The sequence below is a fragment of the Polistes fuscatus genome, unplaced genomic scaffold (genome assembly GCF_010416935.1).
Source record: "Polistes fuscatus isolate 324 unplaced genomic scaffold, CU_Pfus_HIC Scaffold3, whole genome shotgun sequence".
Lineage (NCBI taxonomy): Eukaryota > Metazoa > Arthropoda > Insecta > Hymenoptera > Vespidae > Polistes > Polistes fuscatus.
Window position 1 is genome coordinate 11474125 of NW_025113107.1, and position 15222 is coordinate 11489346.

General features: G+C 29.0%; 6 protein-coding genes across 7 annotated transcripts; 2 read left to right on the forward strand and 4 right to left on the reverse strand.

Annotated features, from left to right (window-relative positions):
- Positions 1 to 170: 170 nt before the first annotated feature.
- Positions 171 to 2392, forward strand: LOC122519710 (alpha-aminoadipic semialdehyde dehydrogenase). The gene is made up of 8 exons (XM_043639363.1): positions 171 to 375; positions 463 to 679; positions 767 to 954; positions 1021 to 1220; positions 1290 to 1534; positions 1622 to 1731; positions 1792 to 2052; positions 2139 to 2392. Exons 1-8 carry the CDS (start codon positions 223 to 225, stop codon positions 2349 to 2351), a joined length of 1587 nt encoding a protein of 528 aa, XP_043495298.1. The 5' UTR covers positions 171 to 222; the 3' UTR covers positions 2352 to 2392.
- LOC122519714 (rRNA N6-adenosine-methyltransferase METTL5) lies at positions 2371 to 3117 on the reverse strand. The gene is made up of 2 exons (XM_043639373.1): positions 2771 to 3117; positions 2371 to 2681 (listed from the first exon to the last, which is right to left on the reverse strand). The coding sequence occupies exons 1-2, from the start codon at positions 3102 to 3104 to the stop codon at positions 2386 to 2388; spliced, it is 630 nt and encodes a 209-aa protein (XP_043495308.1). The 5' UTR covers positions 3105 to 3117; the 3' UTR covers positions 2371 to 2385.
- A 64-nt stretch (positions 3118 to 3181) lies between these two features.
- On the reverse strand, positions 3182 to 3869 carry LOC122519715 (SOSS complex subunit C). Its single transcript, XM_043639374.1, has 3 exons — positions 3691 to 3869; positions 3503 to 3627; positions 3182 to 3433 (listed from the first exon to the last, which is right to left on the reverse strand). Exons 1-3 carry the CDS (start codon positions 3716 to 3718, stop codon positions 3278 to 3280), a joined length of 309 nt encoding a protein of 102 aa, XP_043495309.1. The 5' UTR covers positions 3719 to 3869; the 3' UTR covers positions 3182 to 3277.
- A 264-nt stretch (positions 3870 to 4133) lies between these two features.
- Positions 4134 to 5937, forward strand: LOC122520198 (vacuolar protein sorting-associated protein VTA1 homolog). Of its 2 annotated transcripts, none has more exons than XM_043640236.1 (5): positions 4134 to 4302; positions 4619 to 4735; positions 4807 to 5241; positions 5363 to 5539; positions 5622 to 5937. In XM_043640236.1, exons 2-5 carry the CDS (start codon positions 4624 to 4626, stop codon positions 5771 to 5773), a joined length of 876 nt encoding a protein of 291 aa, XP_043496171.1. In that variant the 5' UTR covers positions 4134 to 4302; positions 4619 to 4623; the 3' UTR covers positions 5774 to 5937. The 2 variants fall into 2 exon arrangements, with proteins under 2 accessions (XP_043496171.1, XP_043496170.1); XM_043640235.1 differs by having other exon boundaries at positions 4135 to 4534.
- A 442-nt stretch (positions 5938 to 6379) lies between these two features.
- Positions 6380 to 11087, reverse strand: LOC122520200 (novel acetylcholine receptor chaperone). The gene is made up of 4 exons (XM_043640237.1): positions 10469 to 11087; positions 8556 to 8694; positions 8268 to 8374; positions 6380 to 8171 (listed from the first exon to the last, which is right to left on the reverse strand). Exons 1-4 carry the CDS (start codon positions 10577 to 10579, stop codon positions 8058 to 8060), a joined length of 471 nt encoding a protein of 156 aa, XP_043496172.1. The 5' UTR covers positions 10580 to 11087; the 3' UTR covers positions 6380 to 8057.
- Positions 11088 to 11448: 361 nt separating this feature from the next.
- Positions 11449 to 14979, reverse strand: LOC122520202 (rab GTPase-binding effector protein 1). The gene is made up of 10 exons (XM_043640241.1): positions 14784 to 14979; positions 14517 to 14716; positions 14172 to 14279; positions 13625 to 14055; positions 12963 to 13459; positions 12536 to 12817; positions 12213 to 12432; positions 12012 to 12122; positions 11701 to 11927; positions 11449 to 11612 (listed from the first exon to the last, which is right to left on the reverse strand). The coding sequence occupies exons 2-9, from the start codon at positions 14566 to 14568 to the stop codon at positions 11760 to 11762; spliced, it is 1869 nt and encodes a 622-aa protein (XP_043496176.1). The 5' UTR covers positions 14569 to 14716; positions 14784 to 14979; the 3' UTR covers positions 11449 to 11612; positions 11701 to 11759.
- Positions 14980 to 15222: the final 243 nt, after the last annotated feature.

A 15222-nucleotide genomic window follows, 5' to 3' on the forward strand; every position in this document is an offset into this window, starting at 1 on the left:
CTATTGTGTTTTCAAATCTCAATAGTAGAAATAATTGTATTATCTTACTGTGATATTTTTACTGTTACATATATATAAACACTGATAAAAGTATGAATATAAGTACATATGAATGTTTTAATCTACTTATTTATTCTTGATAAAGAATATCATTCAGATAACCTTAAGATCTCTACTTCTCTGGTGCATTAGTTAGTAAATTAACTATCACCAGAATACAGAATGTTACATCTGCTGGCAAAAAGTATATACATTCCTAGAATAACAATGGCAAGGTACTTGGTAACTGATCCTAGGTATGGATTTTTAAAAGAATTAGGGCTTATTTCTGAAAATTCAGGCTTATTTGACGGAAGATGGGGAGGTTCCGGTAAAGTATGTAAAATAATATATGTTAATAAATTAAGATTTGAGAACTCATTTCATAAATATATTATCAAACTATATAATAATGTTTTGCAGATAATTGAATCCATTTCTCCAGCTAATGGAAAAGTTATAGCTAAAGTTCGAGAAGCTACACCTCAGGAAGCCAGTAACGCTGTTACGGAAGCACGAAAAGCATGGCCTCAATGGGTATCCTTGCCAGCACCTACAAGAGGAGAAATAGTGCGACAAATTGGTGTTGAATTAAGAAAAAATTTAGAACCTTTAGGACGATTGGTATCTTTAGAAATGGGTATAATAAAAAAGAAAAACAAAATTAGATATGAACAATATAGATTTAAGTAAAATTATATTAACAATTAATTTGAATTATATTTAGGCAAGATATTACCAGAAGGTATCGGAGAAGTACAAGAATTTATAGATATATGTGATTACGCGGTTGGGTTATCTAGAATGTTGCCTGGTAATGTTTTCCCATCTGAGAGAAAAGATCATATGTTATTAGAAAAATGGAATCCATTGGGTGTTGTTGGTATTATATCTGCATTTAATTTTCCAATCGCAGTACGTAGATCTTTTAAGTTAAAAACTGTATGTTATATAATATATGAACACAGTAAAATATTTTAGGTATATGGTTGGAACACTGCAATAGCAATGGTGTGTGGAAATACAATTATTTGGAAAGGGGCACCCAGCACTTCTCTTGTCTCCATTGCGACTACTAAAATCATTGCTAATGTTTTAGAAAGAAATGGTATTCCAGGTTCTGTTGCATCTATGGTAACAGGTGGATCAGAAATTGGACAGGTTTTGGTAAACGATCCACGGTAAGATGTCTTAAGCAAGTAAATAAATAAATAAATATTTTTAGATATATTAATCATATGTATTTTTAGTATCTCACTTATCTCTTTTACGGGAAGTACAGCGGTCGGAAAGCAAGTAGCGCTCAAAGTGCAAGAAAGATTTGGAAGATCTCTATTAGAACTTGGTGGTAATAATGCCTTAATAATTGCACAAGATGCTGATTTGGAAATGGCAATCAGAGCTGCAGTTTTTTCTTGTGTGGGAACAACTGGACAAAGATGTACTACAACGAGAAGATTAATTCTTCATAGTAAAATACAAAAGGAGTTTAAAGGTAAATTGAAAATATGCTTCAAAAGTACTTAATATGAGAATTATATCGATCGTAAATTATTACAATGATGTATTTACTTGTTTCTAGAAAGACTCATAACAGCATATAAGAGTATATTGGAACGTATTGGTGATCCTCTGGATGATGGAACATTATATGGACCACTGCATAGTGAACAAGCTGTTAATGAATATATGGTACTGCAATAAGATTTATAATCTTGTGATACACTATGTTTATAAATTATTAATTCATAGGCAGCGATACAAGAAGCAAAAGATAGTGGTGGTAAAATAGAGTTTGGTGGCAAAAAACTGGAACGACCTGGCTTTTATGTTGAACCAACAATAGTTTCTGGTTTATCACCTAAAGCAAAGATTATACAAAAGGAAACATTTGCGCCAATTGTGTATATTTTGGAAGCAAACTCATTGGAAGAAGCAATAGCACTTAATAACGATGTAGAGCAAGGTTTAAGTAGCTCTCTTTTTACTAAAAATATTGGAAATATATTTCAGGTAAATATATATATATCGATTAAATTTAAATTAACTTATATTTACAATCAATAAAAATGTTAATTATTACCTTAAACTTTTTCTAGTGGATTGGACCTCATGGCTCAGATTGTGGAATAGTGAATGTCAATATCGGTACCAGTGGTGCTGAAATTGGTGGAGCATTTGGTGGAGAAAAAGCAACAGGAGGAGGCAGGGAAAGTGGAAGCGATGCTTGGAAACATTACATGAGACGTGCAACTATTACTATCAATTATGGAAATGAACTGCCTCTTGCTCAGGGTATTAAGTTCGAATAAATAAATTAAATTTCATTAATAAATTGACAAATATTCAAGAATTTAATTCAAATCGTATAAAATCTACTTGAATATCAACAGAATCTTTTTTATGAAATTTATATATACGAGGTAAATCATATCTTAATTCGGCAATTACTGTTCCTTTTGCACCAAGTTGTGTAGCTTTTGAAAGAATGTAATCTCTCGTACTGGTTTTATGTAAAGAATACACGGTATTAGAAGCTGCTTTAATAGCAACCTCTAAAAATTTAATATCAGTTCCTGAATTTTTTTTAGTTCCAAAAGGTGGATTCATGATCACCGTATCAAAGTATTTTTCAAATTTTCCTACAACGTATTATAATATAAATAAAATATTACTTTAATTAAATTTTCGTTACATATATAAAAAAAGATTGTTCTCTTTTTAAGCATACCTGGTAAATATTGAAGTATATCACATTGTATCGATTCAACAAATAAATCTAAATCAGTACAATTTCTGTAAAAGATGTTAAGTGCATCGGAATCTATTTCAAATCCTATTACATGACTTGCACCAAGCATTTGAGCTCCTAATGATAAAACACCACAGCCACATCCAAAATCAGCTACGACACGTCCTTCTATATCATTAAATTGAGACTGGGCAGTATATAACATATGCGAAGCGATATGTGCACTTGTAGTATATTGTTCAAGTTTTATCTTTGGTTTCTCAAATCCATCGATCTGCTGTAGATATTCCTCGAGCTTACGAAGACTAATCATATTTGCCACTTATTGACTTTTACTTAGCACTTGATGAAAATTCTTTAATATGTAAAAAATTAAAAAAGACCTGAATCTTGTCTGTATTTCTGTGTTTTCATTGGTATCTATTTTATATACACAGTCTCTTATTAGATATTAATTACAACTAAATTAAATGCACCCAAAAGCATTCATTTAGTGTCAAATCTTGGAAGAACAGGTAAAATTAAATTGCCAAAAGAAGAGTCTTGTGTAACAAAGTAACCCGTAGATGCTGCATGCGCATTATGTAAAGCAGCTCTTTGCGATGCACTCATTGCTACACCATCAGTAGATTGCGTATTAGGCTAGAAAAAGTATAAGGAATACTCAAAATGATAAATTTATTTATTTAAATAAAATTAATAATTAATCACCACAGTAGACGCAGAGCCAGTAGAAGTAACAGCTAATGATGTATTTAAGGTTGGTGCAACACCCTGCTTTAATAGCATTTGTTTCTTTAACTGTAATTCTTCTAAGATTTTTCGATTTTGCAATTCTATAAAAATAATATTATGTTTATATATTACATAAACAAATAATATCTATTTGAATCATATACCTCTTGAATTTGGTTGTGAAAAAGCCATCAATCCGCGTTTTTCTATCAAAAAATGCAAATTATTTTGATTGTCTTTGAATAACTAAGTTTACATTGTTCTAACAAAAACTTATTATTAAATTATTATTTCTAATGCGATTTTGTAATGGTTAGTTTAATTTTGTTTGTACACACAATTCATATGAATTTTTTAAAATTAGAAAAAATTTTAAAAACGCTTTTAAAACTAAATAATCATATTTTTATTTCTTCAGATAACCTCTCTCACTTAAAATCTAAAATATACTAGCTAGGTAGGGTAACTGTCTAAAGAAATATAGCTTACCTCAATGTTGCGACTACAGCGCTACGCTGCACGTGGTCGTTAATATAATTAAAAAATTAATTAAAAAAATAAATAAAGTAAAAATAATCTCGTGTGTGTGTGGATAGTATATATATATAGTACATCAATGATTCATACGTGGCTAAAGAAAATCTTATATTAATAAAATAAATTCATTGACAGTCCTCTTCATAGATACTCTTCGAATCATTGACAAACTGTTTCATAGATATTTTTAAATAATTTTTATTTTACGACGAATACCGCCAGAGAGTATCACTTTTACGGTTTGTTAATATTATGCGATAATATTTTGCGTTTTAAAGTAAACTTCATGAATTACTGTCAGAATGTTATAATTCAATGAGAGACGTGATTGGTTTTTAAACGAAACTGAATTTTGTTATATCCTAACATTTGTTAAGTGTACGAGATTAGATAAAACGATACACTCGAAAGCATTTACTTAAAACTCTTATTTGTTAAGAAAAAGCAAATAAAAAAGAAACAACGAAAGAGGTTCTATATATAAAATGATGATATATAATATATATTAAAAAAATTAAAATATAATAAAAAGTAATAAGTTTTTTTATTGCTTAGACATAATGGTTGTTAGCCCAGAGTTGCCACCTGTTCCAGCACCTTTAAAAAACATTCAACAATATTTAAAAGTAGCAACGACACATGATCAACGTGATTGCGTTGTCAGTTATTGGTGTGCGTATTGATTATTTTATTATGATTAATTGTTAAATATATTAAAGTCTACATTATTAATTTTGTTATAGGTCGTCTTTATGCTCTTCAAACTGGTTTGAAATTGTCAACCAAAACTAGTGAAGAAACAAGTTTTTTATTGAAATTAATGAATTGGTTAGAAACAACTAAGAAAGAATTACATGATAATGAAGCTATTACTAATGATGTTTGTGCGCAGGCACATTTAGAAAATTGGGCATTGAAATTGTTTTTATATGCGGATCAAAATGATAGGGCTTCGAACTTTGGAAAAAATATCATACAATCATTTTATACTGCAGGATTACTTTATGATGTTCTAATGGTATTTGGAGAGCTTACAGATGAGGCGGCACAAAATAGAAAATATGCCAAATGGAAGGCTACTTATTTACACAATTGTATAAAGAATGGTGAAACTCCTGTACCAGGGCCATTAAAAGATGAAGACGGTGAAGATAATTTAAATGAATTTTCAAATAAAGGTATACTAATGTATTTTAATACAAATACTGTACGTTAATTATATCATAATTTCTATTTCTATAAGAATTTCTATTAAAGTATCTTTAACGAGGAATATAATTAATTTTTCTAAAATTTCAGATAATTCTAATTTAAGTAATAATCTACCTGATAATGAAGACAATACTTCAAATTTGGATGCTTCTAGTCCAACTAATGTCAACATATTTAATCCTACACCAGCTATATCAGAAAATGAAGGAAATGGAAAGAGTACAAGTAATATTCCAGATTTCAAACCAACTATAAAAGTAGATGGTAAGACGAATTAATTGTATACCATAATTCTTAACGAATATTTAATGACAATATATCACTCTACGAATAATATATCTTATAGGTGGAATTGATTTATCTACGGAACAAATAACTAAAGCTCAAAAATATATTAAATGGGCTGGAAGTGCTTTAAATTATGATGATGTTCCTACTTCAGTTTTAAATCTTCAAAAGGCAGTACATCTATTAACAACTGGACAAGATCCAGCATAAAATGTTCATTGCAAGTGCCTGGTTACTCATTAGGTTCTAATGTATAAATTTAAAATTTATTATTTTAGTATACAAATCTTCTTTACTTGCTTATTAATTTGATAACATATAAATTGCAATGTAGTGTTAAATAATAATTGTAGAAAGACTAAACGAACTATCAATATAAATTGATTAAGAATATCTTTCTGAATAAATGTAATTAACGATTTCAATTGTTTAAATAAATAAATTGCATCACATTGCAGCTTTAAAAACATAACAGCATTATTTTGCAGTAAAATGATCAGGTTTAAATATTGACTGATATTATGTATAGAAAAATTTAATGTATTTATCGTATAGTTCTTTTTATTTTATATTAAAAGTTATTATTATTTAAAAGCATCTTACATTTGCATATGCTATAATTCTCCTGTATTCATGTTTTGGAAATATAAAATGCATAACCACAAACAGACAATTTTCTAAATATATTTTATATTATATACACATTTTTTTCTATGAAGATTAGTATTAGCAGTATTCTTTACATAATTGTAAATTTTTATTGCATGTTGTATAATGCACGATAGCAGATTATATTATATTATAATTACTTCTTTATTTATTGCAGTTTCAGTCCTTTTATTTCCAAATTACTATATCATAAAATCTAAGCATATCGCGAGTGTCTATAAATAAATTTTAATATAAATTTTCTTATATATCATGTAACCCAATGTAGTACATAGCATATGTTGTTAATTTCTTTCTTATTGTAAGTTCAACAAATACTCATAATTGTTTTCACGGAAAATTTAGTTCAAATTGTGTGCTGCAAATTTCATTACATCAACTAAATATAGATCATACAATATTCTTAATTTCATGTAATTATCATTTATCTACATTTCATATACATTTATATTTAAACATTTCTGTCTTGTTTTTCCTTAGCATTTTTATTCCTTTTTGCTTTCAAGTAAGATGTTTATACAGTACATGTACAATAAATTAAGACCTCAAAATTGGCCCCCATAATGATTAGCATGCTCCTTTTCATAAATATTTACATTGTACTTATCTAAGTTATATATTAGGAATAAATAAATTTACAAAGCACGTGATATAGGATTTAAAAAATGAAATTAATTACTTTTGGTATCATTGGTATGAATTTTGTTGTTAAAACACTCTGTATATTTAAATTTTTATGATATATCATACAAATAGTAGTTTTATAAACACACAGGTAGTCACAATTTATTTTTTTTTCTTTTTGGTAATAACGATCAGATTCCTTTCAAAATGTGTTTACAAAAAAGTGTACTGTGATTAATTTTTTCTTAATCATAACTTTTTGATGGAACGTAATGTTGCTTATAACTCTACATATTTGTCGAATAAATTCGATACATATATATATTTTTTATTTTTATATATGTATATACTACTTAAAGTAGGCATATATATTTTAAATCGTGCACTTGATATATTTATGTAGAGTATAGCAGATTTATACGTTATTATGTACACACATTCAATTACGATATTAAAGGAGAACACATTTCTTTTCTGTGGCAGTTAATTGTGCTTAACTAATATTCATATTTTCATTGCTGGACGATGTAAATGAATAAATTATAGGTATATATCTAATTAATTTCTAATATAGAAGCATTCTAATGTCATGTAATAGATGGAACAAAATTTTACTTAACTTGTGTCTTAATTAACATATTTTGCAGACTTTGGTGAAATAGAGTTATTTAAACAAGCTCCTTGCGTTTTACGCTTATATTAACGTAAACATTTTTTCATACGTTATGTTTAGGAGCATAAACTTGGATCCGCAAATACAAATCGTATATTGTGTTTTTAATGTACGTATGGTAATATTAATTAAAAAAAAAAAATTATGCTCTTATATCCGAAAAATTTCATTTACATACAAAGATGTATATGAGATATTACTCACTTTAAGTTGTCGGACGTATTCGAGTCTACACTAAAAAAAAAGAAGAACGTAATATATTTTTGTAAATATTCTCTGTCGAAAATATTCTATCCTGTCCATCAAAACGGAAGGAATACTAGAAATAAACGTTCGACATCCTATCTATTTAGTTTTCTTTTTGTTCGCACACACACGTTCAGTATAATAATTATTTTTAGTATTTTAAATTTTCTTTTCTCTCATCGACAAAATATTATTCTATCTTGACTTTAAATTTGCTTCCTTTGCAAAGTGTGTGAAAGAGATAGATTGAGTTCGCCAGGTTCAATATTCAAATAAATAAATTCAGTCTTGTTTTCTAGTTTTATCATCTACCCCATTAGCTGCAACCGGTTGTGCATCTTCTCGTCGTAATTGCCAATCTATCACCAATCGACCCGTCAGCATAAAGAAGAATACCTAAAAAAAAAGAAAAAAAATACAAATTAAAATAGAAACATTTATCTAATGGAAACACATTATTCATTTAATTACAATATTCACTATTATACATACCAAAGCTGGCGCAATTCTTTCAAATCTATCGTTTACCATATAGTGAGAATACACAGCCATTAGCATCAAAAACAGTAATACCGCATTTGATAAATTTTTTATCTTGTCTAAAAAAGAATAGTACATTATAAATAATCATCAAATAAATTCTTTACAAAATATTACTCTTATTACATTAATTTTATTAAATTAATTTTATATATATAAATAAAAAAATATTATTATTATTATTATTATTATTATTATTATTATTATTATTATTATTATAATTATTATATTTATATATACAATTTGGAATTATTGCCATGGCAAGACCGCAGATGATTTCGAGTGAGCCAACCACTCTTCTGTACCATTTGCTCGGAACTTTGAAATCCAACGTGGTAGATAATGGAAATACTTTAGCATATTTGACGTATTCTTTTCTCTGAAAAGAAACCACAAATGAATACATCTATAGAATATATATATATATACTTATCATGCATGCATATACAGGGTGGAGCATTCAAATCGTCAAAAAAAATTTTTTTTAATGAAACCATAAATAACAGATATTTAAATGTTCTAATTTAAATGTCTTACCCTGTAAATATATATATTAAATTATTATATGTTAAAAACATGAGATATTTTTGTTATGCATGTAATATTTCTCAATTAGTTTAATCCAGACTAATTTATTAATTTAATGATTGGGTTAAGTGAATAAATGGTAAATATCGAGAATTTGGCGAATGGATATTTGGCATTGACTCAACTGAATGTTTCGGACAGCTGCTTTTGTAAGATAGTAATATATACATTAATGATTACGACGAGGATAGTCCAGCAGCAAAAATAGAAGCGAAAACGCCTTGAATGCGAAAATTACATTGAGCAGCTTGGTGCTTCGTTTAAAACGCTTATGTTATTGTCTTTGAATTAATAATATACATGTATTTAAATACTCATATAATTATCGACGATATTATGTATGTATATATTTATAAAATAATAAGAAGGAATATGAAAAATGTAGGAAAGAAAAAAAAGAATACTTTTAATTCAGGATTAAAACAATTTGTTTTTAAAACATTTATATACAATTAGGAAAATGAATTAGCGTTATCTACTTTCCTAATACCATCATAGAATATTTCAAAGATTTAAATGTCTTTATTAAAGGGCGCGTAATTTAAAAGACTTTTAAATGCGCTTGTTACTCCATCTTCACGGCGTATTACGAAACTAAAATATTAAATTTACGCTCGTCTATTGTCTTCGAGATAACTCGTAATGCATTATAAATTATACAAATTATTCTTTCAAACAAATAAAAGAATAGATTTATTATTCGTAAATTGTTCTTTTTTTTTAAATGAATATTTAAATAATTATGTTAATGCTTTGCAAGACAAAATAACTTGTTTCATTAAATTTATTGTCAAACAGTATTTACTCGAATAACTTCAAAATAAATGAAACAAAAATTAACATGTTACCACATTTAAAATTTAATATTTAAATTGGCCGTGCAGTAAAAAAAAAGAAATAATGTTTATTAGAAGAGGATAACATTTAGAAATCTAATCGTTTTCTGTCAGAATTTAAAATATATTTGAAATTGCATGCCCGTTATTTCGTAATTCGTAAGAGAAGATAAAAGGATGCGCAACTCTTTCCACGTTCAAAACGAGTGGCCAAGATCACATATCACACAAACGAACGAATTAATGTACTACTAGCGACAGGCGACATAGGTGATATAAAAATAGATATCAGCAAATTTCGATCCATCGTGTCGTTTTCGAGTGTAACACACGCGCTAGGTACACATGAAATCGATCCCGCCTACATTGTCAGACAATTCAGCGATAAACTGCGCACGCTTCCACGATTCTCGAGGAAGAGAACAAGAAAGGGAATAGAATAATCATGGATGACAAAACTTTAATATTTAATATTACGCAACGTTAGCAGCAATATTACAAATGAAAGTATAAATACAAAAACAACAAATAAATAAATCAATAAATATAACGCATGTTATCCTTTTTTTTTAATAGAAGTTTGAAAGGAACCATCTCCATCCATTAATCATAGTCGTCAGGAATTATATAATAATATTAGAGTTTTTATTTTATAATGATCATTGCTAAAAGAAAAAAATATAAAAGGAAAGTTAAACAGGGATTTGATTGATTTACTGAGGGACTTACCAAATCTTTATGCAGATCTTTGCTAATGTGGGACGTTAATTTCATTGTACCGACAAAAACGAAAAATATACCGAGTAACACGGACAAGGATTTCAATACAATCGATCCCATTTTTATTTATATTTTATGTTTTTCTTTATTATTACTATTATTATTATTTGAAAAATTATTTACTATCTTACGGCGGGATTAAATTTCAAATACAAAATAAAAAGACTATTCAAGTGTTAGGCGGGATGTAAAAAAGGAATCGATTAATAAAAACAAAAAAAATAGGAAAGAAAGAAAGAAAGAAAGAAAGAGGTTCCCCGATCGATCGTCGGTCACACCACCACCTTCTGCTTTCGCGTCTATATTCTTTCTCCCTCTCTCTCTCTCTCTTCCTCTTCTTTCTCCTTGTTCACTTTGTAGAACAGGTTTACACTTATTAAAAAACTTCGTTTACGAGAGAATACATTTTGAAAAAATGTTGGGGCTTTTGTTTTCGTTTACGCGAAGTTATGATTATCACGAGTGTTTAACCAACATTTCTCTTAAAAATAACCACAACGACGATAAAGACGACGACGAGAACGGCGACAGCGCAACGGACGCGCTCGCATTGACAACATCTATGTCTCCTTACCCTCTCCCTCTTCTCTCCTCTCCTATTGCAACCTCGCGACAGCGCATTTCACCGCGACGCTGCCGACACACCGACGCTATACGTCATATGACGTCACAGTCCGCCTTGTTTCGTAGAATACGCACATTCATGACCGTCCTAAGTTAATCCGAACCTATTACGCAGCAGTATATGCACATATTACATAAATATTAACGAACCTTTCTTTTTCTTTTTTTCTTCTCTCTCTTTCTCATATATTATAAAAATTATAAATAAATCTTTTATATTTCATTTTCATTGCAACAGATCATTAAATATATGTGTTTTACAAGTGTGTAATCATTTAGAAAAATATAAACAGGTCCACAAAAAATGTAGTAAATGAATGCATTTCAAAGCTTTAATCTTTTAAATTACAATAAACATTAAGTAGTAGTATATAATTTTGTATTTACATTTTATTAGTTATAGATCGCTCCAATTATCAGACTATGCTTTATTCTATCTAGTCCATTCTCATACAAGGATTAGATCCTTCTGAAATAAAATGTATGAACAAATGTATAATTAAGAATAATTGTTTTGAATATGAATAAGAAAATTATAATCGTTTGTAATAAATTACCATATCTCACGTTCATACAACCCAGTGAATTTTAAAATTAATGCTATATCCAAGTATGCTTAATCAGGCGTATGCGGTGGTTCTTTACTAAAGTAAGGTGCAGTATCTTGCACTAATAAAGTATGACAAACATCACAGACTCTTGATGGTCTTTGCTTAGGACCACTATTCACAACGTGCGAAAGACAAGACTGACAAAATATATGGCCGCAATGACGACAGTGTATCTATATGAAATATACATTTATAGTTTTATTACTTTAATTATGTTTAATTATATAACATTTATTAAAATATCATCGTATTTTCACCTTTTTCTTTGTAACTGTGAAAGTAACATGACACGTCGGACACTCGTCAACGTCTTCTTCGTGTTGCCATCTTACCTCACTTCCAGCTTGTCTAATTCTTTCTAATTGCACCTATGTTATATAAATTAACATAATATGATATTTATTTTATTATTAAAACAAAAATTCATTTTAATTATATCTAGATATTTATTTGTATACCTGTAACGATTGAGACAATCGTACAAAATCTTTTTGAACTACTTCACTGTTATCCAATTCCTGCTGCAGACTCATAACTCTCTGTTTTAATTCAGTCATAGCTGATTCAGCTTTTTCCTTTTCCCTTGATACCTCTTCCAATCGTTTTTCTAATTGATCAAGTTTTTCTTCTCTCTCTGTAAATGACCGTTGCTCTCTTGCGTATTTGTCAAGCTGAAGCCTATACATTTTACATTACTGATTAAACTATGATATCTTTTTTCATAATCATGAACATTTTTCACAGACGCATCTATAGAATTATTTTGAGAAAATATACTTACTTAAATTCACTTATGTCATTTTTTAACATCGAAATTTGTTGTTCTTTAGCAGCACTTTCTCGCATCATTTCTTCTCTGAGAAGATTGACTTCCGATCTTAATGTTTTTTCATTTTCTTCTGCAACCTCCTGAGCAACCCTAGCCATTATCAAGTCTTCATGAGTTTTTAATAAACTCAAATGTAGGTCCTCTACATTGTTTGGCATATTAATGCTTTCACTTTGTAATTGATGAGAGTGTTTACTATGTTTTCCCATAAGATTCTCATTTTGTTTCTGCAGCCTAGAAGGATTTAACTGAATTCTCAATAAAATGTTTTTGGTGGTTGGAACACAGTATAGTGTAGGCATTTATTTATTAGCCTCAAATGTATCAAAATATATTTTAAGATTGAGAAGAATAAGTTTAATATTGAAAGTAATCTTACGCATGAAGATGTTTTTGAACTTCCTCCCGTTCTCGAGTTAATCTAGACAGCTCCTCTGTAATGGTTCGTTGAATATATTCAAAACTTTTCTTTGTCTCCGATAGCGTTTTATGAGCTGTTTGCGAGATGTCTGCAAGCTCAGCTACTTTGATTTTATGCTCCTCTTTTTTTTCATTCCATTTTAGTTCCATTTCATTGCGAAATTCTACCTCTTTTGCTAAATCTTCTTTCTGTACATTTAACATTCTTTCTGAATCAATTAATTGTTTTTCTAAATCTTTGACGTTTTCTTGAACTTTAACAAGTTGCGCCTCATAATTACGGCACATGTCGCATGCCTCTTGAGAGTTTCCAGATTCCTGTTGTTTCTTTTGCAGCTGTCCTTCCTTAAACTTTTGCAATTCATCATCCGTTGTTCTTAATTTTTCTTTCAAAGCCTTTATTTCATGTTCAAGTGGTACTACCAGTGATCTTAACACTTCTGCATCCTCTTGTGCCTATAGTATATTAATTTCATAATATTAATCAATTATTAGTGAATGTAAAGTATTACGAAGATGACAATAATATAATTTAAAATAAAAAAGTTTTCTAATACAGTTCCTATACTGTACTAGAAAATGAGATAAAAATTTTTCGAATGCGCTTACTTACGGATTTACCTTGCGCATGCTTTCCTCAAGATTATCTGGGCCCAAGGATAAAGCATCCGCCCCTAGTTGAGATGCAACCTTACGAGCTAATGTTTTAACAGTTGACAATGATATTTGGGGCCCATCCAATTGTGGTTCACGCGGTAATTGTGACTTTAACATTACATTTTCTTCTTGTAACTTAACAATTGATGACTTTAATTTAGATATTTCTGTATCCTGTCGTTTACGCACACAGGATGACTCTTCAACGGTTTCATGAATAACTTGTTGCAACGATGCTATTTCTTCTTGTGCTTTCCGCCTTTCGATGGAAATATCATTTTGTAATTTTAAATCTGAAATAACTAATTGGCTTTTGGCTTCATCCAATTCATTTTTTAATTTCCCATTTTCATCTTGCAAGCGTACATTATCCTCTAATCTTCTCTTTAATTCTTCTGCAAATATATTCGAGTCAGTATACTTAAGTATCTTTTAAAATTACAAAAACATTTTTATCTTGACCATTGACTGTTATCTAACTATTCTTCGTGTAAATTATTTCTCAACGTACCTTCCTTTTGAAGAAATAATTCCTTCATTTTAGCTCTTTGCATATTAAATTCTTCCCTCATTTTATTATTTTCTGCTTCCAAACGAGTAATCTTTTTCTCTACAGTTTCTGAATTATAGTAAATAAAATTTTAATGAAGAAAACATATATATAGCCTATAACATTTAAAAAAGAAAAAAAAGAAAAAAAAAAGAAAGAATAACTTCGTTAAAGTTATCATACGATCGTTAATTCGATCAAAAGTTTCGTATATAAGAGGACTTTACTGTTATTGTGACTTAATGTTATCAGAAAAAATATATACATACCAATTATAAGGGTTTAAATTATTAGATTTAAACATACCTTCTTCGTCTGTCTTTGCTACTACATGACTCTCCTGCGAATGATTCTCCATGGTGTAATAATTTATCAGAGACGCATGTAATTTTCTTTTAATATAATTCTACTACAATTTATGCGATATATAGGAGCGTATATCACAGTTACCTATCCATGAACTTTTTAATTTAAACATGGTATGTACGTTGATCAGACCGGATAAACTATAATAGAACATTGATATTTTACCTTTTTACTATGACATCAATGTAAACCAACGTATGAAAATACCTGGATTAAAAGATCCGTTATGTAGCACTACTTAATCGTACAGAATAGTTAAGGATCTTTTTTAACGACATTTGTAAACTAGACTTCGCCCCGTTAAAATACGTACTATTAGATCTGCTCTACGATAACTATCCTCTTATGTCGAGCGTCGCGCATTTGACGATGACGACGATGATTTTGTCATAAAATTGTAGTAACGCGCATGTCACGACACTAACGCCTCCACCGCCAATATTGCCCTACGTAAAATACTTGCATTTGTCACGAATCGATTTAAAACGCGCCAATTGGTAAACGATTTAAATTAGTCATTATCTGATTGGTGCATTTCGAATCGATTAATTATAAACATCCTGTGAATCTTAACCAATTGTTGATATATATATATACATTGTTTTCTACTTTTTAGTATAATTATTACACACTAAATTAAGTATAT